This window comes from Protopterus annectens, chromosome 6.part1 (genome assembly GCF_019279795.1).
Source record: "Protopterus annectens isolate FY-2018-M chromosome 6.part1, PAN1.0, whole genome shotgun sequence".
Classification (NCBI taxonomy): Eukaryota; Metazoa; Chordata; order Ceratodontiformes; family Protopteridae; genus Protopterus; species Protopterus annectens.
Genome location: NC_056738.1, coordinates 529,237,857 through 529,264,096, shown reverse-complemented (window position 1 = coordinate 529,264,096; position 26,240 = coordinate 529,237,857). Strand labels below are relative to the sequence as shown.

Here is a 26,240-nt window from a genome sequence, read left to right as displayed (position 1 = left end):
ATTACCTGTACATTAACATCCTGCTGGAGAATATTCATCCTCCAATTAGATTTGTGATGAGCAGGTCACCCTTTCTCTAAACCATATTAAATTAGTTACACAGAATATAAGTGAATGGAATGAGAACTTATAAAACAGTTAAGTTTGCTATAAACCCTTTTTAGATGCTGCCTGGGCCACAAGTGTATTATGTATAGTTTACAGTGCTTCCACAAGCATGTTTCTGGGAAATGGGAAGAAACTGAATACCCTGGAAGAACAAGTCCACATGGTAAATTAAAGTTATTCTTGAAGCCATTACCAGAAATTGTGATGCAGAAATTTTAACCACCGACCACCTTACCACCCTAATGATCAACCCTGATCTACACAATACAGTTCATTAATAGCCAATTGCCTCAGCCCCCCCCCCCCATCATACCACCACTGTTTTGCACAACAGTAAAATGCTAATAAGCCCATGTCGTACACCTTCCAGGCAGCAGAATATAGTGAGATGCACTGTTTCCTTAGGGTTTTCTCTCTTTTTCCTTACGTGGCTTTAGTAGTGCTTTACTGTATAACTTCAGTTTGCACATGCCTCCTTTGGAAAAGAACGCCATGCACAATGGTGATGGATAGGCATTTAGATGTAACATGTGGAGACAGGGGGCTTAATAACGACTGTTCGCCCTCTATTACATTATAAAATGACATTTCATCACACAGCAAGAACAACTTAATATGACATTTTTATTTACTTTGTAGGAATGGATTATGTGGCAATCAAGCATGGAATATGCAGGACAGTGTTACATGAATTATAAGTGAAACTGTCAGAAATGTTTTTTTTTAACTGTTCTGTATGAACAGATCAGGTATAAGAGTAGGCAGTAGCCTGGCCTGTGAATGAAAATATAGGCATTTAGAAAAAAACTGTTGTAGCTTACAATTTCAGAAGGTAGAATGATCACTAAAACAGGTTTCACAGGAGTTGTATGTGATGCAGGAATAGAAAATATATCTGCCATTAACCCTGTGCTATCTGAATGAGCCTGCAGTTATACTGACCTTATCTGAAGCCAGAATCTTGAAGGAAGCCATGACTTGTTCAGCAGTATCTGTTTCAGCAGTCTCACGGGTCATGAAGTCAATGAAAGCTTGGAAGGTCACAACACCAGTATTGTTGGCATCAACCAAAGTCATGATGCGAGCAAATTCCACTTCACCCTACAGAAAAGAAATAAGTTCTCTTAGTTTTTTTTTTTTTTTTTTTTTTTTTTTTTTTTTTTTACCCTAATCAATGAAAGAACCCCACTGTCCACTTTGCCACTCACCTGCAACATCTAAGCAGATCCTCTTCTACACGAAGGACTTTGGTTCATTTGCTAATAAATAGCAAACGAGAGCCTTCATGTCAACACTTTCTTCATATATTCATTCATTGTTTTCTCTCATCTGTTTTTCTCTTAGGTAACTGACTGCTCTGAGTGCAGATAGCCTTCTAAGACAATAATTCCTCATTGCTAAATCTGTTTGTCTTCTTCTTCCCCCAGAACAAACCATACAGTGATATGGTCATTGATGGCCATGGTCCCCACCTTCTCTACTGCCATTATCCTCAGTCTTTTTCTATCTTTTTGTCCTTCTATCACTATGTTTCCTTTTTATGTCTTTTTAATTTTTCTACCTGGAACACCTGTTTATCCCTGTTTGTACCTTTTGACATCTTTCATCACTATCTCTTCCCTTTCTATATTCTTTAAGTATAATCAGGCTCATAATATGTTTTGGGGCCAAATTTCAAATAGAAACTGTACTATATTGAGCAAAGTGGACTCCATATGCAGCTCTCTAACTGTGCCTCCCTCATTAATCCTAGCATCTCTTTTTTGGCACACTGTATGATCCAGGAGTTGTATTCTCTAACCTTATCCTTTCCCACTGTAATGAAAATGGTTACAAGTACCACCTTTGAAAAGACTTCCTTGTACCTAAACTCTTGGCAAATCCTTGCCACATCCTTGGCCCTTCTCCATGCTTCCTCCATCACTGTCACCTGACTAACTCTAGTTCAACCTTCAAACTCAGGTTTTGCTGACTGAGTCTCTAATCATGAGGACATCTCCATCCATATGTACTACTGCTGCTGCTCAGACATAGGTTCATAGGTGTGTACTAGGCTAATGGCCCTGGAGCCTTTACAAACCTAGCCCATAAGATTACCCTGGCATCGTGCCACCTGACCTTAGTTCCCAGTGCCTCTGTTGAGTAAAGCCACTGGAGTGATCCCTGGGGTGAATTTTCTATTTTCCATACACTCATCAAGATTTCTCTTGAAGAGGACCACTGAGGTGCTCTGCTTGACATGTATGGGAAGTCTTTTTCATAGCATAGGCATTCTCTGGGTTATGAACCTGTCCATCCAGCATGTTCTGTTGATTGTGGTAATGAGGATGAGGTCTCTGGAGTGTGTGGTGCGGAGGGATTGGGATTTCTTTAGATGTAGCATTTCTAACAGAGCTGGGTCAGACATGGCTTTATAAGTCAAGCAGAGATCGCCTCTAAGTAGGTGAAATGAGACAGAGAATAGTTGGAGTTTTTTTAGTCTGATCATATAGGAGAAATGATTAAGGCCTACGATCCTCTTTGTGAGGTACTTTTGCGGCCTCTCCGGTTGTTGCAGGTGTTTAGTGAGGTACATGCCAAATGGGGCACTGTACTCAATGACTGGCCTAATGAGGGAAGAGTAGAGGGAGACAATGACCTCTTTCTTCTTAGTAATGAGATGTGCCACATAGAAGGACTTTCTGACCACAGTGGCAATGTGGTGGTCAAAAGAAAGGTTGTTGTCAACATGTGTTCCCAGATCTCTTATAATGCCTTCTGTGTTCAGTGGATTACCATCAATGTGGTAATTCATGGGAACCATGTTTTTCCCAAAAGGGGATGACAACACATTTTTTGGCAATGAGCTTAAGGCCATGATTCTGATACCAGTCGTTGGTCTTAGTGAGGCCTTTCTGTAGGATGTCAACATCACTCGGGGAGTTAATAATGGCTTCCAACTTGCAATTGTCTACGAACTTTGTCAGCCAGAGTCCCTTTGTGTTGACCTGGACTTCAGCGAAGTAGATACCAAACAGGAGAGGACCCAGGAACGAACCCTGTGGGACTCCACTTGTGACTGGTGGCAGTCTGACTTGGAGTCAGCTTCTTTCACACTGTGGGTTCTACCTGTGAGCCAGTTTGCAACCCACCTTGTGATATAGGGGTTAATGCCTAGCTTAGTGATTTTCTCTATGATTCCTGAGTGGAGAATGGTACCAAAGGCCTTGGCCAGATCAATGTACACTGTATGAACCACCTTGCCTTCATCCACAGCTCTGGTGACTGACTCAAAGAAGTTGACCAAGTTGAGCAGGCATGATCTACGCTTCACAAAACCAAACTGTGTGGGATCCAGAGTTTGGAGATTCCCTATATCTTTATTAGATCCACGATGATCCTTTCCATAACTTTGCATATCAGACTAGTCACGCTAATAGGGCGATAGTTCCCAGTGTCTGTAGTCGCTCCTCCTTTGTGGAGAGGTTTGACTGTAACAATGCGCAATTCAGTAGGGACAAAGCCTGAGGTGAGGCTGTGATTTAACAAGGCACACAGGTGAGGTGCCAGTTCACTCTGTACTTCATGTAGAACACAGCCAGGGATATTGTCAGGTCCCATAGAAGCTATATTCTTGGCCTTGGACAGTGCTGTTTTAACCTGTGCAGCAATAATACTGGGTGTCTGGCAATCTGCTGGTATTGTGACTGGTCCCTTGGGGGGAGGGGTAAAGTTGGCACTGAATCTGTCGGCCAGTATATTGGCATTATCTGTTGGCTTGGTATAGGAGGTGCCATTGTGCAGTAGCACAGAGCAAATCTGGGTATTGCCATGGAGATTCTTTACATAACTATAGACAGCCTTGTGGTTGTCCTTACTATCTCCTGCAATCCTGTTTTCATAGCTAGCTTTAGAAGACTTGATGAGGGATCTCATCTTTTTGTTGAGGCTGATAAGGGAGTTTTTCCAGTCTTGGGACTTCACCTTATTCCGCAACAGTTTCCTCCTTCTGTTGTAGAGTTTGTTTATGGCTGGGAACCACCAGATTGACTTCCTTTTTTTGGAGGAGAGTATATTGGTTCTATTGGGTATGCAGAGATCCATGAGTTTGTGTACGTGTTTGTACAGTGCATTGTGTATGATTCGGCGGTCATGCAACTGATCTCCATTTACATGGGTGCCGTGAAGTTAGCCACCTCTGTTTTTAGGACCCCAAAGTTATCTTTGGAGATGTTTTTCATGGTGGTTACCTTTGCGGGGGGGGGGGGGTGGATTTCCAAGGTGATTAGTTTGTGGTCAGATCTAACCAGGGAGGAGTTGACTACTGGTGTAGAGCAATGGTCACCTATCTTAGTAATGACCAGGTCAAGGATGTTACTACCTCTAGTGGGGGTAAGAACGAGCTGGTCCAGGGCATTGGAATTAATGAATTCCAGGAAACGTTGGGCAAGTGTATTGGTACATGAGTAGTTTTTCCAGTTAATGGAGGGCTAGTTGAAGTCACCCAGTATGAGAGTGTTGGGTCGGACCATAATATTCTCCAGGGTGCTTAGGAATGTGGAATGTGAGTCTTGGGACATGGTTGGGGATCTATAGCAGGCTACGACCTGAATCGCTGTCTTACCCAATGTTAGCTGCACCTGAAGTATCTCAGGTGCATTATGCTGGGCTACCAGTCTGGAGGTGTGCACATCCTTTATGAATATGGAAATACCACTGCCTTTGGAGCTTCGGTCCAAGTTCTGGGGCCGAAAGGTGTGAAATGAGTTATAGCCTGGTACTGCAGGGTTGCTTTCTGCTGCCATGAACCAGGTCTCTTGTTACAGCACAAATGTTGATGTTCTCCATTTTAAGGAGTGCTTCGAGCAAGTGCATTTTGAGATTTAGACTTCTAGCATTGAGCAGCCTGAGCCTCAGATTGCATTTGATGTAGCGGTTACGGTGGTAATTTGGTCTTTGGAACACCGCCTAAAAAAGCCACTATAGGGGTGGCAAGAGCCTTGGCCATTATCGGGAAGTCCAAAGGTGACAGACGCAGGCCATCTCTGGCAAAGCATCGAGGTCTGTCAATCATGTCATCCCGGGCAGATACTGGATCCCCTTAGAATAACACCAGAAACTTAGCCAATTGTTGAAATCAATCATTTGCTGCTTGTACTTTGGTATCATTCTGGGTGGTGGTAAGATGCTGCTCAGGGCTAGAGTCATACCCACCTGGGCTACATAATCTGACAACTCCTCCATGTCTCTTTTCAAGTAGTCCAGGGAGGTACGTTTCAGGTCATTCATACCCACATGTACAATGCCAGAGTCATATTTGTACCTGTTGAGGGACCTGAGTGTGTGCGTTATGTGGCGGATCCTGGCACCTGACAGGCAGATGACTGTTACTTTCTCCTTATTCAGCCTAGTGAGTGGGACATCAGTGTGCCTCACTATCAAGTCACCTATGACTAGTGTGCTGGGCATGCTGTTTTGCCTTAGGGGCTTTGGTTGAGTGGCATTCTGTTTAGAAGAGTTATGTGTCTCGTGAATAGTGTTGTGTTGTGGTGGTCAAGTGCGTTTCTACCTTGGAAGTCTCTGCTGTTTGGGTAGATTTTTATTGACAGCCTCAGCAAAGGTGGGTGTGCAGTTTGTGTTTCTATGTGAAGGCATTGCTGGTGTGTGTTCTGGAAGGTTATGTGTTCCATGTGGTGTGGCACAAGTGTTGACCTTCTCTTGACCAGCAATTCCGGTCTTGGCTGGAGAATCCATGGCTTCCAATTTGGCTATATAAGTGCATCTCTTGCAAGTCTGAGTGTTGGGAGGTAAGAGGAGAAGGTTGTTAGTGTACATGAGGCAGTTGCTACATTGCCTCAGGATGCCCAAGTTCACCAGGTTAATAGGAGAAAGCACAAGGAACTGACCTTTAGCCATGCCTGGAGGGGTGGGCATTAATAATAAGTACTGGAGCTGTTTCCTTGTAGAACATTTAGTGCTGGTAGCACTTTACTGTGCCTTTGATTCCTGTGCTCTCTCTTATCTGGGGGTGCCAGACTATTTCCTTTGTCTGAAACACTTATTTATAATCAAGCTTCTGTCTCTTGCTGACATTCATTGGTATGTCTATACAATAGATATATAAAGCAGTAATATAAATGCAAATAAAGTTGTGTAGAGGAGCAACAAAAATTGAGATTGCATAAACATAAAGACTAGCAAGCTGATATATTTAGTTCCTGTTTTTGGTCCCTCTAAGAGCACTGGCCTTGCCTTCCAAGACACCTTCTTTCCATTGACCTGAAGGTCTGTCTTCAGACAAAAAAAACACTTGCTTTTAGGTATTGGACAGTAATTATCCCTGGGCTAGTAAATTACATGGTAGCCCATGGTATAGCATCCTTACTGGAATTTCATCAGGGCCATTTTTCCCTTATGCCCCACCTCTTTCACTTTCCCCCATTCTGTGAGCACATCATTGTGGGAGAGATTTGTATTGCATTACATGTTAAATGCATTAGAAAATCCTCTGCAAGCATGCAGCACCCTACACAATTCAACTAATAGAATACAACTCCTGGATCTTACAGTGTGCCAAGGGGGAGATGCTAGGATTAATGAGGGAGGCACAGTGTTGAGAGCCGCATATGGATTCCACTTTGCTCAATATGGTACAGTTTTTATTTGAAATTTGGGTCATTGTTATTATTATTACAACAACATTAAAACATACTTCAGAGCAGAACTGTTCCTGATCTAAATTGCAATATGAGCTATATTTAATACCAAATTGGAAAAAAATCTATGAGCATACTAAAGAAAAGAAGTATTTCAGCACTGAAGTACAGCATATTACAATTTTAATATTAATAATAGTTTTAGTACAGACTCTTCTGATATAATTCTGTAATCCACTTAATTTTATTTTATTTTTGGCTCCAATGTCCCTCCACTGCTGACATACACTCTTATCCCCATAGATCCTTTGTTCCCTTCTGGAAGAACCATGAAATTCTACCATACGCCTTGTGACAGGTGGTCCCTCCCTCTGCAAGGAAAGCTAATCCTTATTAACACATTGGTAACCCATATGGTGAGATTACTACCCTCTATTCATCATGCTGAGAGTAGAGGGGTGGGCATAATCTGCTTGTCTTGAGGGTTTAGGATTTTTTTTTCTTATGGAAAGAAGAAAAAGACAAACTCTAACTGGGGTAGGGTGCATGTGTGTGTGTGTGTGTGTGTGTGTGTGTGTGTGTGTGTGTGTGTGTGTGTGTGTGTGTGTGTGTGTGTGAGATCTAAGGCACTTCTCCATACTGAATGACACACTTAATCCCCCCCACCAGCCAAAATGATAACCTGCTTCACTGGTGGGAAATAATGACCAGTCTCCACTAGGAAGTATTTGATTGAAGGCAGTACAGTCAACCCCTTCAAGGTAAGCAAGCTGATAGTAGCTGCTCACACTCTCTCTGCCCATTTCCAGCAGCACCATAATAGTCTGGATTACAGTCCAAGCTTCTCCCTCTACACTAAGGAGCAAGAGGCATATTTCACTTAATGTTAAGTGTCAGTTTTTATAAACAAACAAACTGAAGAAATAAAGGCAAAAGCAAACCAAATAAAACCAAAAACACTGGCAAGTATAATCCCAAAAAGCACCTGACACGAATGTGATGCAAACCAAAAGTTTAATATTAGAAAAACAATGAAAACAATAAATCCGTAAGTGCTTTTGTTAAGACAGTGTTAACTTCATCAGACCGATGAAGTTAACACTGTCTTAACGAAAGCGCCTACAGATTTACTGTTTTTATTGTTTTTCTAATATTAAACTTTTGGTTTGCATCACATTCGTGTCCGGTGCTTTTTGGGATTATAGTTGCCAGTGTTTTTGGTTTTATTAAGTGTCAATTTTTATCAAGTTGCACTTGCTTCTGTTTGAGGAGGGAAGGGCAGACATGACCTGTATATAATGGATTTCCATAGCTACTTTAAGGGCCCTTCACAGCCTTCATTCAACATGTATAAACCAGATAACGAAGTCAGAAGAGAAAAAAAACTTTCTTTATGTTAAACAGAGATTTAACTGTTTCTTTATGGCTAGTGCCAGCAGGCAAAAAAAAAAAAAAAACAGTTTTGTCTTCATGACTGCCTAGTACAAATAATCAGTAGTTTACTTTTACTTTATTAGTTGACTTGTTTACTTCTTTTGCAAAGAAAACTCACCAGGTCATAGCCCATGGAGATCAGACAGGCTCTGAAATCATCAGGTTCCATCATTCCATTTCTCTTCTAAGGATGGTAGGGCAAATGAAAAAAAAAAAGAATGAGAGTTAGCCACATTATTTTATCATTTGTTTACATTACTTATCACTAAAGAGGTCAAAGGGGAACATGCAGTCTTAATACATAAAAGGGGAAATACAGAAATAACTGATTCATTATATAGACACTTGCATACCACTCTGTGGCCCTTGATTTTCAGTGATGCTCTGATTTTGTCTCAAAAATGTCTGTCTCCCCTCTTAAAAAAATTACACTGTAATATGACAAAGGTGAGGTCTTTAAAAGTACAACATAATACCGAACACTAAAACTGAAGGCTTGTTTTCAGAAAATGCATCTTAGCACAATTCCCATAAACCTATGCAACTTAAAAAATATATAATTACTTTTCTTGATTTGGGAGACATTAGAATCCGTTCTCAGTTAATGGTCTTGACTAAAACTTGTGTCAGATGTTTTCAAGCTGAAAAATTTCATGACAACAAAGTTGAAGAAATAAGAAAATGTTTTGGGGTGCTTCCCCATGTATGGCACAACACCACAGGGCACACAACTACCATCATAACTACTACTCTTTCTCTGGGTATAAACAGTTGCTTGAAGGTCTTTCTACTGGCCATAAAAACAGCAGTTAGATCATCAGCTCATTTTATGTTCGGTTATATGTAAAGTACTTTAATTTCTAAAGTGGTAGGATACATCCTAGCTGAGAATATCTTTGTACAAAGTCAAAATGACAGAAGAAAATATAACTAAATTCCCTTCCTCCACTTAATGTTTAGTTGTCAATACTGAAATATTTTATTCCTGTGAAAATTGGATCTTCCTCAGTCTATGGACAACTAACTTCTGACAGCCAGCATACCAACCATACTGACCCACAACCCCATATGACCACCATAACACTAAACCAAAAGCATTTTTGCAGGGCAGTTGTGCCCCTGCACCCCCTCAGTATGGGGAGTTTGCCTGTATATCCCTAGTCTTTAGAATATTACCTCCAAGACTGCATGTTACTCCTTCAAAAAGATTACTTTTCAAAGTGTATGCACTATAGTATATCAATGTAGTCTGTCTGTGGCAAGATCTTCTGTGGTAGGCTCGGTGTGGTACATTCCCCTTTGGTACTTCAAAGCAGATCCTATAAGTTTCATCTTTGCACAAATATTTATTCCTTTAGAGAAATAGGAGAAATGTATTTTCTAGAGTTAATATAGTTTAAGACTAAAACACTTCAGTCCTCCTGTTGTAGGCTGTGCTGCTGCACACATATAATATATGGATATTTCTATAAAAAGATACAGTTGATCAAAGAAATGAATATATCATCCCTCTGGTATTGACAGCTGATTCCACAACTAGAGATATGCATTACATAATAGGAATCAAACGTAGCTTTTAAAAGGAGTTGTGTTGCCTTGGGGAGAAAATTCCAACACTGTTTTTAAAAACAGCATCCATTTCTTAACATTATGTTTTACTTGATTTCTATACAAAAGATGTACTTATGTTTGGACACATTTATTTAAATTCACGATTGACCATCCTGTCTTGATTTCAGACAAATGAAGGTTGGCCAGCAACTATAGTAAAGCGAAATTATAATCAGAAATAAGCCTTGCAAGATCTGAGCAAGGGATGTGAAATGACAAATTTGTATACATATAAGCTGATTTTTCGTGACATACTGACAGTGATTTAAAGTGCAGTGCATAGGAATGATACATAACCACATCACTTTCATAACTGTTTCCTTGGAAAATTAAGCTGTCTACTTTTATACTTTCATCGTACTGATATACTCCTATCAAGGCACTGGGAACACCCCAGTAACTGAAAGTACTTCTTTACTGATGCAGTTTTGCTGCAGCATATTTTTCAGCATTTCTGCGATGTGGAGCCTAATTGTATTAGTGAGTGTGCTGTATTCAGATGCACAATTTAACAGCAAAACAAACTAAAGACAAAATAAATGCACCAGCAGAAACTTTTTGCTGCAGACTAATTGCTTTTAATGCTTCGTTAATAAAAAAAGTAGCAGTTATCAGTGAGTTATGTACCATTTTACACCTTTTTAGCCACACTGTTGGCAGCATTAATGCTTTAAAAGTTCTTAATGACACCTGTCATACCATGTTGTCTGGTATTTGTGACATCAGGTGCGTGAACATTCTCTTACATCACCTTAAGGTTCCCTTTCACTAAATGTCATACTAGTACAATAAACAGAACCAGTACTATAAAATGCTGTTTTATGCACTGGAACTATGAACTTAATGTTCTGGAAGTATGAAGTGGATGCTCTCTATGTGCTACATTGATATACATAATTCCAAATGATTGATTTCCTTATGATTCATTTAATCATGATGAATATAATTTGCCTAAACTTACAACAGTTGTCAGATCTTTAAAGGTTTTTGGTAAAAGGGCCACATTCTGGACTTTTATAATTGTATATCAGTTTTCAGAATGTAGCCCCCCCCCCCACACACACACACACACGACACAGTGCATATTTATTGATCAGATGCTTTTTGAATATTAAAAAAAAAAATCCTGATATCACAGGCTTAAGTGAAGAAAACTAGCCATTTAGTAATTTAAAAAAACGAAAGGAACAATGAAAGAAAAATCCACAAAAAGCCATTTAACAAACATAAGGTTAACAAAAGAAAACTAGCATACATTTGTCTAAATGCTAAAGTACTTCTCTGCGCAAAATAAATACATTACTTAAAAGTATATGCTATTGTTATGCATTGTGCATGCTAGGTTGTGCCATCTCTGCAGTAACAGTGTTAGATTTTTCTAAAAACGTTTGTGTCTTGTAATCTACATTACTAGCATGAGCTACATCTCACCAAAGCCTGTAGTGATCAGAATTGTAGTTACTCTATTCCAAAGATGCACACAATAATGAAGAGGTAATCTGATTAGTATCCTGCACAGGAACCATATCATACTCATCCATCATTAATGACAGCATGACTGCCCTTTTGCTGATACTATTTTTGGGACAGAATTTGTTTTTCTGACCTTATCAAAGTGGTTGAAGGAAGCACGGAATTCATTGAGCTGCTCTTGACTAATGCCCTTGGCATCTCTGGTCAGGATCTGGTTCTCCACTTCATTAATAGTTCTGGCAATAGTTGTCAGAAGCTGTTCCCAGCCAACACGAATATGCTGTAGACAAAGAGGAAGAAAAACAACAGATATGAAAACTGTTTAAATAGCAGAACTGTTTTTTTTTTTTTTTGTTTGTTTTTCCAGAAACTGCAGTGATCAAATCCCCACTTTAGTACTGCACAAAAGTTAAGGACTACAGGGATACGATGACTAGAGTGACTAGATTACAAGTTCCTGTTTGTTGTGAATATTCATAGACAAATAATTTTGAAAGCATTTCAGTGCATGTCATTTCTGTACCCTCTGTTTACCATTACATGGATTATTTTATCTCATCATACCTCTCACTAGTTCTTCTACAAGGTCATGAATTATAGCCTAACTCCTCTCAAAGTCCAAGCAGCCCCTTTACAAGGTCATCTAAATTAGACTGCATACTTGAAGTGCACTACAAAACTTGGCAGTAGCCTCACTACAAAGATCAGAACTCTCAAAAATCTTACTTATGAGAGACTGGCAAACCCTTCTGTGTGCTCAGTCTCTTATAGACTCCTCCGTGGAGTCTATGTCTAGCCTTTAGTGCCATGAAAGATCCAGCCCTATTTGAGCTCCTATTCTTTCACAAAACCAACAGTACATCAGATACTCAAATAAAGGAACTAAACCATCAGCAGAAAAACAAGATACTTTGGTATGATAGATTTATATCCCAACATATCCTTCACCTCTACAATAAACTTCCACAACATGTCAAGCAGAATGCCACCTTCAAGGTAAACCTAGATAATTGGATGATCCGCCTCAAATTCTCTCTCGGTCTATCTTGCCATGTCCTCCTTGAGGCTTGAGGGAAATTCAGAATAGGGTTTTCGGCTAGGCCTGAAATGGCCTGCAGACCAATCGCCTAGTACTCACCTATGAAGCTACGGGTAAGAAGGAAGAGATGAATCAATGTCTCTAGTAATGTAGAAGATCTAGGGAAGGAGTTCTTCCCCAATAAGCTTTAGCACATGCAATGACAGCAACATTCACCCGCTTCTAAAGCCTGATAAATGTTGTTATACGTTGGTATGTTCTAGTCCTTGTTAGAGTCCAACTTGTACTGTCCTGACCATCACTGGAAGGAGAGCTGCCACTGTACAGTCTGCCTTTCCCTAACAAAGAGTTTAGTCATTGGAAAGTTTCTTTCCCTACCAAATAAAACTCCACTGTTACAATTCAGTACCCAAACTTAGTCATATGTCAAAGGTAGAGATACAGCTACCGCAACAGAGGGCCATTCCATAATATCGATTGAGACTTAACACGAGGTTGTGACTCCTTTTAGCTAATTTACTCCAGTTCTGCTATATAATCTTTTGAATGATTCACATTTTTTTATTAACTGTAACAGTTATAAGAGTATATTAGCTATACATTTTAGAAACATGAAATCGTAAAATAAAAAAATGAATTAATAAGCTGTGTGAATGAACCCTTCACTATTGACAGTCCTATAGTCTGGAATTCATTGCCTAAGGGCATCAGGTCAGTGTTGCCTTTATATATGCTTCATCCCAAAGAACAAAAATACATACAGAAACTTGCACAATAGTCTTGCAACATTGCATCGACTGTATATGCAGCTCAGCCTATGAAACAGAACCCCTGCTGCTTTAAAGAAACTTACCTAGCCTTTTTGTTAAACATTAGCTAAAACAATGTTTTTTCTTGGTGTTTTTTTTTTTGGATGTGCAAACCACTGCAATCCTTTCTTAATATTTTCCAATACATAAGGGGATGAAATTTCACTAAATGTAATACTTAAAATAAAAAGTGGTCTGCTTATTTGAACATATTATTCCACTTCCCAGTTCCTCTTCAGTTAACTCTTCTTGCACAGTTACCAGTCAGGAAATGATGTATAATTTCACTAACATTACAGTCATGTGTCTCTCCAAGTCCAAGTTCAATATTTAACTAATCAGTGGGGGAGTGGAGAGACAGTAGCTACATTCTGGCAGTTTTATTTGATAGGGATCTGATTGCCAGATTAATGGAGTGTTCAGCACCAGTGTACCAAATTATTACAAGTACTCAGTTAACCTCAGCCCCCATCCCTCCCAAAAAACTTACGCGTCTGTATTACCTGATCAAAAGTTTAGATTAGTGAATACCTAAACGTTGACCTGGTAATATCGAAAAATTAAAACAGCAAATGGCAGATTTAACGTTGGGAATGAATTCCCTCGAGCGCAAAAAAAAAAATGAAACTAGAATAAAGTGGGGTGCTTTGACCCTCACAACCCCCTAACTAAATATACCAACTCCAAGATCACGCTACCATGAGGAAAGGGGCAAAATAAGCATAATGGCCAAGGGAATTCTTTCCCTGCGTTAATCGGCTGTTTGCATTTTTTATTTATTTCGCTATTACCAGATCAACATTTAGGTATTCGCTAACCTAAACATTCGATCAAGTAATAGGAACCCAACCTTACCCTATCCTATACCAATGGTAGTGGATGATGCCAATATCGGAAGTGATTGAATGGATCATTTGAGCTTGTTTTTTCTGCTGGAACAGCAGATCATTAGTGTAAATCAATGGCCAGGTCACAGAGACAGGGGGATAATGATGCTCCATTATATGGCAGGCTTTCCTCATATAAAAAATAGCTTCTGGTACTGGGATAGAAAAAAAGAGGTCTATATGTAAGTGATTGCTACTTGAAAATTAAATTGTGTAGACTTCCTGACTCTTTATTCTCATAAGGAAAAAAGGCAAATTAGTTAGGCCACGTGGTCATTATCAACTGCCAAAATTTATGTTTCTGTTGTCTTACTTGTAGCTAATTTTGCATAAATATTCCCAGTGCCCGACTTTGCACAAATCTGCCCAAACCATTTCAGGAGCCAAGACAGCATACCTATTGCCTTTATTTAGTTGTTTGATACTAATGTGTTTCTCCCCTATGCCTGCAAAAAATCAGCTCCTTCCAGCTGGCCTTGAGACCATTTATTCCCCTGTGGGGCAACTACTGGCTGGAGAAGCAATCATCTGGACAGTTAAGAAAGGAATTTGGTCCCTCATTCCCCCACCATTCCAATGTCCTCACATGTCAAGGCTACCCTTGTCCCAGTGCCCTAAGGTCTTGACTTCACACCCCAATCTGTGGCTGTCTGTATTTAAGAAAAGAACCTAATTGCCCCAGAGCTTGAACTACTTGTCATTCCCAGCTGCTGAATTTGCCCCTACGTAATGACTGAGGGAATTATATTCTAATTTCATTCCCTAACTCACCCCCTCATGAATACGATGAGCATGATACTAAAGTGGGGTGCACAGTGCCAGCCTGTAATGCATCTATACTTCTATTCTTAAGCTGACCCATCAATGCAGTAGCAAGAATTGCTTGGCACATCCCTGTGTACTTCATGATTCATCCTACTGCTGCACAAGGACTCTGCCTCCACTAAACCCCTCAACAGCAGTGGATCAATCTGCCCCCACCCCTTCCCATGATAGGACAGCTAATGAAAGTAATTCTCGGCTGTCTGTCATCTCCGTCATCACATGGGTTACTACTCAGTCCAAGTCATCTGGGCTGTAAACAGAGTTGTATTGGTCTGTGCCATGGAACAGACAAAGTTACTTTAGTTAATGGGGTCCAAGAGGTGAAGGTCCTTCTACACAGGGAGGTTTAGGAGGGTTAGCCACACATGTAAAATGTTTTAGTGAAAGCTTATTCAATTCACAGGGCTCAGTCATTTAAGTGTTACAGAAAAGTGACTTGAATTTATGAAACGTATGTTTTTAGACTAGACTTTGGAGATAATACTGGCCAAAAACATGCAAGCTTGTCTAAAAAATTAATTTTAGATTGTGCAGTTGTTATTGATTATTACATTATAAATAACAGCTTTGACCAGGCACAGTGATAAGGTTAAAAATCTAATCTTAAAAAGAAATGAGCTGCCATCAATCCAGAGGTAATACTGAACTTAGTTCTACTAATAAAACAGTTCAAAGAAAAATAATGTGACTCAATAAATTTCCAAAATATGAGCAAATTGTATATGCACCTTCTGAAAATCAACGTGTTTCCAAAAATAATAATTTTTTAGGTAGACAATAATGTTTATTAGTATAGAAAATGGTCCCTGCATTTACCTGAAGTAAAAAAATGGACATTAAGACATGAAATTATCTGACAATTACATGAAGTCCATAGACTTTAGCAAAAAACTTAAGAAATGAATACACTGTGTATAAGTTACTATCCAATGAATCATTTAAACTTGTAGGGCATAAATGTACTCTGCAGAGGAAAATGTTCAATATCAGATATTACAAAGGTCAAACTACCATCTTTCATCTGAATTTTTCGGCTAGATTTGGTGTATTTTGTGTGATTAAGTCAGCCTGGTGGTTAATTTCAATTTCTGGAGCTTTTATTTTACATTAAATGTTAAGTTTTACTAATCTGTCTGTCATTCCAATAGGTGGCCATAACCTTGCCATCTTTTTTATTCCACATTAAACATGCACTATGCCATCATTTGGATTAAAGTCATATACTGTGATTTTCTTTGAATACTTTACACTATGTGACTGTAAAACTCTACCTTGGATAGAATTCCATTTACATTGAGTAGAAATTAAATTGTACCTTGGAAGAATTCCATTTACATTTGCATTGATTAGAAACTGATCCTATGGATGTCTCGTAGCAGTTTTTTTTACTCCTTTGTCAGTGATCCTGATAGATTTTCCTAACATGTTAGGAATTCTGTGTTCCAGTGTAAACATGTCTGTTTTAGAAACTAAATCTACAGTAATCTCAAGAATTATCCATGGAAGACTGTGTACAAAATATCCTCAACAATACATTACATGCAATTAATTTACTATTAAGGCACTCTCAATAAACCCAAGCCAAAATGGAAGACTTCCTAGTCATTTAAAATTCCACATCTTTAAAAATGGTTTTAGTATGAGCATTAGAGAACATCTTGCTTCCAAATCAAGGTATGCACCCTTCTGAGGGACCTACATTTACAAGTTTTTTATTAAATGCAGCATATAGAAGTGATGACGCCAGAAATCTTTGCTTGGCACTCATGTCCTCTTATTGCAGTGCTGTCCATAGTAAATCTTTGCACATTTAAAAATAAATAAATAAATAAATAAATAAAACATTTCTAACCGTTGCCACCAGTTTTGAAATGTGCAAACCCTCTCCAGTTGCTCTCCTTCTCTCCATTAAAAATGCTTTTTTCAGATGCATTTTTTTCCATTAATAAATAAACTAGACTCAGATCTATAATGCAAACAAAAGTTTGATCCCAGAAATATAATATTTTTCCAAGACTGTAATCCTACAGATTACAAAATTCCTGCAGTCTAAGATAGGTACTCAAAACCTGTACTTGTATGTGGATGGTACATAGACTTAGAAATAGCCATGCCAGCACAAGCATTATAAATGACTGTATTAATAACATAGTGTTGGTAGGTTGCAAACTGAGTAACTGCTATGGTATGCAAGTTCATCTGCAGTACGTCTATGATGTCTTGTGTATAACTGTAGCAAAGTGAAGCAGTTCAGCCAAAACTGTAACAGTAAAGAGGTTTTCATTTACTGCCAGTGTTGCTAGTGTGACTGTAAAACTGTGCAGCAATTCAATATCAATGTGTGATGTACTGAGTGTCCCATGACATTAACAGTCTAAATACAACTGTGAACATCTCAGTGTGTTCACATAATGCATCCAATATAAGTTTAACAGTGGGAAACAATTATATTAGGTAACAAATATGTCAGTGCAAAACATTTAATTTACACTGTCTTATGGTTTAGCTAGTGCACCTGCAACAGTGTGTAACATTTCAGCTGCACAGCATAATGTATTTGGCAGGATTACAGTCGTGGAGGATTTATTCAATTAGGATTCGTGACATTACTGTTATGGCAGATTACTGTGAAATAGATTATGACCCATAACATAACTGATGTGACTATTACAACAGAATGAAATATCTGTTATTGTATATGAATAATTTTATACAGCTACAGCAGTCCAGCTGTACTAGGTGATGCAGTGCTATAGCATGAGCTGGTCTGGTTATAGTGCCTGCATGATGTAGTAAGCATAACTGTAGCACTGGCAAAATATTTCTCTAAGCTTGTATAAATGGGGCAAGGTGAACAGCTACTTTACATTTTCTGGTGTTTCTAGTGTAAATTCAACAGTGAAAAACTCTTTGCTTAGACTGCATTAGTATAATATTGTTTTTCTGCAACATTAAACAATATCTGTAGTCTGTGTTACAGTTTCTGCAACTGCTGCATTGCAAAACCATTCAGTTACACAATTTCAGTGTCTGTCATGAAATGTAAACATTATCACAGTATAGTTAACACTGTGTAGTTAGTGTTACTGTCTCAGAACAAAACTTGACAACATACCTCCATGGTATAGTTAGTGTGTTTGTTGTCGAAGATGAGTGCCTCCTGTATGAGCTGGTGGTCTCCTTCTAGTTTGTCAATGTTGGACTTGTAGCTGATAATGTTTTGTTCATACTGCTTCAGGTGGTTCATCTGATCTTCCAGGGAACCTGTAATATCTGCAGAGATGTGTCCAATTTCCTAAGCAAGAACACAGGGTGTTATAGTTAAACTGTGGAAAAGCAACCATATTGATCAGCAAGCTGTATCACAAATTCTGACTCTAGCACTAATGCATAGTTACAACAGCAATCCTCAGTTGATGTGTAAAACTTATTTATAAAATTAAGAGTACACTATGGACTTTTAATTGGTATCTGTTTCATAGTCACTCTGTAGCATCAAAAGAACTTTAGAATATATGTGGTATGGGCTCCATGGTATAGAAGAATGCAACTATGTTGACAAGGGTTTCCAGTGACTAGCCTTCCTGTCCTAGTGAGGGTTGCTGCTTATGGGCCTACTGTGTGAGTTGCACTCCTGGGCAGAGGCCAGGTAATGTAACCCTTACACACATACCCACTCTGGGCAGTACAGAAAGCAGTCTGGAAAGGAGCATAAAGCATTTCAGTCAAGGTACATGGTAGCATCGTGGAAACAAGCTGTTTGTCAGCCGAACACAGCAGGCAAGTGTGTTGCCTGCCAAACAGCAGGGATCGTGGGATAAGGTCAGTCCACCAAAGCCCAGCTCTTCGTCCCAACAACAAAAAGCTATGGTCAGCTGATGTGGGGAAACAAATGGGTTATATGGAAGGTGAAGGGGTAAAAGATGGTAAAGCAGAAGGAGTAGAATAAAAGCAATAACAAAGTTAAAATATATTTTCTATAACTTCTCTAACCAGTATTTGGAATGTCACCATTGTATTGTACAGGGCATACTTACTTGAAGATAAGCAAAACATCTGTTTACTTTTGTTGTCTAGATTAGTCCCAGTAGGTAAGGCTTACTTCCAGGGGAAACAGGATATGGCATTCATATTATTCAGAGTAATTAAGCCAAGATTATGCAGAAATGAATTTGTTCTCTTTGATAACTACCAGAATATGTTATCAGTACATTGTTTATATCAGTAGGAGTTTCTTACTTTTATATTCTGTTTAAATAACTATGCAAAGCTATCAGGAAGCTGGTGCATTACAGGGATACCAAATAATGTCACAAAATAACTTTCCCTGAACTCACCATTATTAAATACTCCTAAGTCAAACTACTGCACAGCTGCAGACCTCTGAAATAAACTGCAGTTTCAGTTAGGCATCAGTGAACTTGCCTTTTTTGGGGTCAAATATATGTGTGCGTGTATGTGTGCATGTGTGCATGTGTGTGTGTGTGTGTGTGTGTGTGTGTGTGTGTGTGTGTGTGTGTGTGTGTGCGTGTGTGTATTCAATAACTAATGTAATCAATTTTATGGCTCCTGCATATCAAGAAAATCATTTTAGACTGCAGTTGTCTTATAGGAAAAATGATCATTTCATCTCTTGTTTTGATAACTTGACATTTAGCCCATGTTTGAGTAAATAAGTTTAAGTAATACACACCCACTTTTACTGAACTGTACATCTACCAGATTATGCTGTTTGAATGTATAAGTGATACTAATCCTCGGTTCACTCATGCTGAAGTTTATCCATTTTCTTGCAGCAGATGTCAAAAGCCTATAGTTCTTTGACCCCTCCACTCCCTTTATGGTTTATGAAAATCAATAAGTCAACTATTTTCCAATATACTGACATTCTACCAGTTTCTAAACAGACTGAAACCCTTCACCACTGAGTTGTTTACTAGTGTTTCTGCCACAAGAATGCTTGGTATAGTTGTTCCATCAGAACTGTATCCACTAACAAATGCCCCATTTTGACTTTAGAGCATGTTCAGGCACTAGGTGCTGTCATTCCAGTTAAAGCTTTCTCTTATGCTCGAAGGGCCAGAACGAAAAGAGTGAAGGATGATAAATGTACCTTTATCAGGTAGTGGTTAGGTCAGAGATGGAGTACTGCATGCACTTGTGGAGGCCTGAAATGGAAGGAAGATTACTTCCTGCAAAGGGTACTGAGGAAGGCAAGCAAGATTGTGATAAGAGCCTTTTGTTTGTACAATCATGCCATTTTAACTCGTAGACAAAGTCAAGACAGTGCCAGCCCTTACATGACTAAACTACATTTTCATACCCTGTTCACAGGAATCACAGAAAAGAATTTAAATGTGGCAGAATCATACCATTTCCCCACACCAGCCTCCACCCCCAACACACCCACATAGATATACATAGTCAGCTGATCTGTGTTACCAGTGCACTAGTACTTATGAACTCTTCCTGCTCTTGGCCTCTGTGTGACATAATAATGGGAAAGGGCTGTGATCGTTGCTAAAAAGTACAAGGCCATACCTGTCTCCATATATTTTAGACAAGACAAAATGATTCACCATAACAATTAAGAAAATTCAAGTGTTGATCTGGGCAGTTACATATTACATATGTATAATTCTCATTTATGTGTTGCATGAGTGATTTGCTGCTTTTACATTATACACACCAGTAGTAAATCATGCACCACAAGTTTTGTTTCATAAATATCAGAGATGGGGGCAATAATTTTGGTTTGCAGGATACCTAGGTTACTCAAAATGTGTCTTTTATAATTGGTGAAAAGATTATAATAATTATTGACATTCATATGTGATTATGCACAAAGCGTATGCAGAAGACCACATTAGGTCTAAATTTAAGTAAGTGATATTGGAAAAAGGAAACTGTAATCAAAATACATTTTCTACCAGAAAATTATCAGTTTATTGTTAGAGTAATATTAGAAAAGTACCCTCTGGGTGCATTTAGAATGTATGTTTGAGTGTAAGAGAGGGTGTCAAGTAATGCGGAGAAGCAGTCACCAACACACCAAGATAGTTATAACATTTACATGCGCTGTAGTAAATAATCTCTACAACATGCTGACACAGGAAGATTTAAAGTATACTTGAAACAGATAGGCATCTCCTCACCTCCATCTTGGTCTGGATCCAGGGACCAATAACATTGGCCTGAGCAGCAAACTGGCGTCGGAGGCGTTCATTAGCTTGCTGGCGGGCAACCTCCTCTTGCAGTGTCTGGTCTCTGTGTGGAACCAGCTGCTTCACCTGAAACAGAGAGAAAAATAAAAAAAAATGTGCAAGAACCATTAACATTTGTGTTGTCAAGATATCAACATGATTGTCAGTAAGATAACATTGCAGAATTGTACTAAAGAGAAACCGGCACCATGACATAACATTGCCAATTTCTAAACTATATGCGTTTTATGTATTTGTCTGCTACAAAACTCTGAGAAGCCAAACTGTCATATCACTAGCTGTGATATTTGTCTTATTTTTAACCAGTGCAGTCCAGCTGAAATTAAATGTCTTGTTTTCATTGGGTTCTTATTTTTACCCATTCTTATAGCAGATGTTGTGCGGACCTCAAATATGTATAGCAAGAAACAACTGCAATGTTAATGAAAAGTTTTGAGTCCAAAAATACAACCTGACAAAACACTCACTAAATGCAGTGTTTGCTGCATGAGATCACACTTGTGTCATATAACAGACAACACTGTCTGCGTTTTTTAACAGACGTACAGCGGTGTTGATACTCATTTTAAGATGTTTTCAGTCACAAATACTACCTTTCAGAATAAAATTAATCTCGCTGAAAATCAAAGTGTGATACAAGAAACCTGTAAAATGATGTGGCTGGGTGCCAGGTTTAACATTATTTTAATTTTTTACTTTAATTATTCGAACAAAAGTGTGGAGAGAATCAAAAGAGTACAGTTTTGGCCATGAACTAGGTTACAACACAACAGCAATAGTAATTGGTTTGATATAACAGTATATAGATTTTAAACTCACCAAGCAATAAAGACAGTACCACACAATATGCAAGATCGGACAATACCCAGTAAGCACATTCCTGTATCAATAAGTTCTGGTGACTGTGCTAACCATTTAGGCGATGCAAACTACCGTGCTAATTATCACACATGCTGTCAACATCTAATACAGCTGTTTGATTTACACAGGTGTCAGTAAGTGACGTAGCTGTCAGATAAATGTCAATTTGTTTTCATTTGTTTCTTAAGTACAACATACGTTTACTGAATGAATGTGTGCTGTATCTGTGAGGATAAAAATGCAATAATCTGGAAAATTATTGTTCTGTCAGTGAAAAAGCATGAAAAATTAGGTAGCCATGTTATACTTTTATTAGTTTTAAAAAGTGTGTATGTAATTGGTTAAAAGAAAATAAATGAAACTGCATTGCACTTGCCTTTTTAGTAAAATAGTAATATGTAAAAAAATGTGAAAAATTACATATAACATTCCATTTGCCACTGACAAATGGACTGCAGCTTAGAGATGGCTTTCAGTCTCATTTCTTAAATGTTTGCACTATTGCAGGCTCTAGTACTTGAAGATTCTGGACAGGTCACATAATGGTGCTTTGTTTTGGCAGCAGAAATATGCAGCTGTGGAAAGAGGAATGAAATCTTCTAAAATTCAAAATAAAGACACAGGAAATCCTGTCTGAGTACCAACAAATAGATGGACTATAAGTCAAAAGGTAACAGAAGTACAGAAGCTACAGCTTTGCTTGCCTGAAAATACCTTTGGAAAGAATGCTTTAACTTGCACTGTCTGTATGGACTCCAAAATTTCATTTTGGAATAAAAAGCCAGAAATGGTAACTACCCTGTAATTTGTCCTTATGAGGCGAAGACCTTAATCATTATGTGAAACACCAGAAGATCAAGCACCTTGCCTGTCTATCTTCATTTGTGGGTCCAACCCTTCCTCAGTGGGGTCAGTTCAAGCATCAGTCCCTTAGAGGCCTTCTATGAAATGATCTTCTGTGTCAAGTTTCACTGTCCAGTTGGGGCACACCCTTTTCTTTAGTGGCTCTGATGTCATAATTGCCATCAGCATTGATGCTCCTGTCCTCAGCACCTTTGAGGCCAGAACTTCCTTTGACATTAGGGAATGACCTGCTGAGCCAGTATTGGTCCTGTCTCTTTCAGGGCTGAGTGTTCTGTCATCAGAGTCAGCTTTTCAGTGGTTGGCAGTAGGGACATTGACCTCAACCAGAGGACCGATGGTATTGATGCACTGGTTTCCTGGTGGGAGTTAAACTTTTTGAGTTTGGTCTTGGGACTGTTGTTGTCTGTGTTGATTCCTCAAGGTTGATGGCCTCAGCCTTGGGTTTGGTGCCAATGCCTGTTCTGATGCTCACAGTGCCGGCATCCTTGTATGAACTTCACCCCCCCATGGCAATTCAGTCATGGTCCTGGATCCTATGTATTTGTTGGTAATAGTATATAGGTCAAAACAGAGAAACTAGGGGTGGAGGTTGTCAGGATATATTAATTGCATTTAGTTCTCAGTCCCCCCACCCTGATCTGAGGGCAAGGATAGCACAAGAGGAAGTGCATAGACTCTTCAGAGGAGTCTCACACACCAGACATTGAAGATGATCAAGAGACTGATTTTCCACCTTTCCACTTGGTAAATCCAAGTTTGAGGAGATATTAGAACCGAAAATGGCCGAAGCAATTTCCTTTCCAGATATCCACTCTAAGTCAAAACACATGGTGATGAGGCATTCCAGTCCCCCAGGATCCCGTCTTAGGTGGTTCCCCCTGCTGAAAAAATGGTTCAGCTAGTCACACACACAATCCACGGAAGAGCCTTAACATGGTGGCACTTTTTCCAAGTACATGAGACAAATCCTCTGCCCTCCTAAGGACTGCCCTAGCTAGCCATTAACCCTTTGTTGAATGTCATAGTTGTCTCAGCTGCTTAAAAGAAGGTCCCTGAGCCCTGCACCAGTGTTATTCATTCTCCAAACAAAGAAGAGCAAGCAGTGGACAGACTAGCAAAGCATGTATTTTTATCCTTCTCTTTCTCTGAGACCCTTAAACTATAGTAGTAGTGCAAGGCACACAGTCAACTCACTAGCCCAATCTGCATATCAGCATTCTGGAAATGAGGATGATCCTTCTCACCTTGCAAGGGTTCCAGGATTCCATTTCCATCAGTGTGATTGCATTCTATTCTGACAACATGGCAGTGGTTTGGTATATAAACAAGCATGGGGGAATCTCATTCTTATCACCCTTTGGAAGCCTTATCATTATGAGAATGGGCCTTTACTTCCATTTGCTTTCTTGTTCCTGTTATATTCCAGGATGACGGCTCTGTAGCAGACTAGCTCAGCTACTCTGTCTGCTGATGTCCTACAATTAGTTAATTGGTAGTGCATAGGCTCTTCCATCACCGAGAGAAGCCTTGTGCAACTGTTTTGTGACCCCAACTTAGGGAAGTTGCTTCAGTGATGCACTTCTCCAGAAGTGGCCCCTTGGATTCCGTTAACCCTTTCTCCCATTTCTCTTTATCCTCAATATGGATATGTAACATAATCCTATAAAATATGTACTCTCCGGAGTGATAGTTATATTAGATCACATAAGGAGTAACATTTTGTTACGAGTTCTCTGATGCATGCTTACAGCAACTTGCATTACCTTAGACCTAAACTGCAAATGTACTGGTTTACTGTGATTAGCAACAGCTTAATGAGTTGCTTTACATGGTGTCTATAACTTTTTGGAGAATGTAATGTGGCAAGACATTCCAGATGTTGTATAACAGAGGATTTACCAAGGCTGAAATATTAATAGGTCTGAAAACAATTACATTTCTTAAGTTAACTGATTAGCCTAATTTTAGAGGGAGATGGGATATACAACAAAATCTTTGTGTTATGTGACTTTTTTAACATGGTTACAGAATTTTACAGTGTCATAGTAATACTATATTCAAAGTTAGATAGGTGCCAATACATTTTAATGCCTTGGTCAAACCTTGTAATTTCAGATGGCATATTAAATGTGGATACTTAAAATGCAAAACAATGACTCTTCTTCAGTATACTGCCTTGTTTTTTTTTTTTAATTTTTTTATTTATTTTCTTATTGTACACCATTATCTTTAGTTTGGTATTTAATCATATCTATGTTTCTCTGTTCATGAGACAGATTATAGGTCATTCACTGATGTGATACTAAAAAACGCCTCATTTTTTTGACTCAGCCCCCAAACAATAAATACTCCCTCATTAAATAGTCAGTGTGCTTTCTAACTCCATTACTGAGTAGTAGTAATTTTTCCAAAGTGTGTCCTAAAGTAGGCATGTAATATGTCTAGCAGCCATCCATTTGTTGTAAATGCAACAAGTGTACACTGTATAAATGAATTAAACATGGTAGATCTAAAATCTGCACCAGTATCATTATTTTGGATATTCTGCTAAGGGCCAACATATTGTGAATTTCACAATTTGCCAAGGGCTGTCATTTTACCATGAAAAATCAGCATCATGACTGCTACCTGAAACATTTTGAAAGTTACTGAAAATAAAGTGGATAATAACACTTACTGTATCCCATTTGTTGACAATGTCTTGAGGGCCGATATTGGTGTAAGGGTTCACACCAGTCAGCTTGATTCCGTATGTCTGGGCAATCTTCTGAATCTCTGCCTGGATTCCCATGATAGCCATTCTCTCCTTGTCAGCCTCTGGAAGTGTGGCCTTGAACTGCTCATGGGCTGTGATCAGACTCTGAGGGGATTATAATAACAGTAATTACTAGGGAATCCAACATATCATTATACAATGAGTAGGCAAACAAATCTATTTAATATTAAAAACACAATAGCTGTAATCTTAACTAGAAGCCTTATTAGACATTGATACATTAACAAAACAGGCACTGGCTACAATACTAATTTGCCTACTGACTTGAAAACTAAATGTCTGAGGTTCCGTTAGAAAGCCGAGGCAAGCAAAACAAAATGGAGTCTGAAGTCCTATGTAAAAGGATGACATTTTCATTAGACAGCATGCCACTCCTCAACACACCCCACCCCCTAATCCACACACACACACACACACACACACACACACACACACACACACACACACACACACACAAAAATAGTCTTGGAGATGAACCTGAAACTTTGGATCCAGAGGCAAAACAAATAAGCTAATATGACAGTGCAAAGTAAACATGTAGCCCATTATATCTGACAGAAAAGTACAAGTTTTTAACTGAACTTATCTTACTTGGTTACCTTGTCAGATGTCAAAAGTTAGAAATCGTAACAACAAAATGTGAATGCCCATGGACCAGTTATTCTGTAAAACTAACAAAGTGAAAAAAATGTCA

The 26,240-nt window shown here is 38.9% G+C and overlaps 1 protein-coding gene across 1 annotated transcript in view; it reads right to left on the bottom strand.

The window, feature by feature from the left end:
* The window catches only part of ACTN3 (actinin alpha 3), a 220,439-nt gene that overhangs the window by 7,633 nt on the left and 186,566 nt on the right, over window positions 1-26,240 (bottom strand). Inside the window, exons 15-20 of the mRNA XM_044075993.1 lie at window positions 25,448-25,630; window positions 20,977-21,111; window positions 17,937-18,116; window positions 11,395-11,541; window positions 8,296-8,361; window positions 1,051-1,209 (exon numbers count right to left, since the gene is read on the bottom strand). Of these exons, the coding sequence (XP_043931928.1) occupies window positions 1,051-1,209; window positions 8,296-8,361; window positions 11,395-11,541; window positions 17,937-18,116; window positions 20,977-21,111; window positions 25,448-25,630 (870 nt within the window). The remainder of the gene's footprint in view (window positions 1-1,050; window positions 1,210-8,295; window positions 8,362-11,394; window positions 11,542-17,936; window positions 18,117-20,976; window positions 21,112-25,447; window positions 25,631-26,240) is intronic.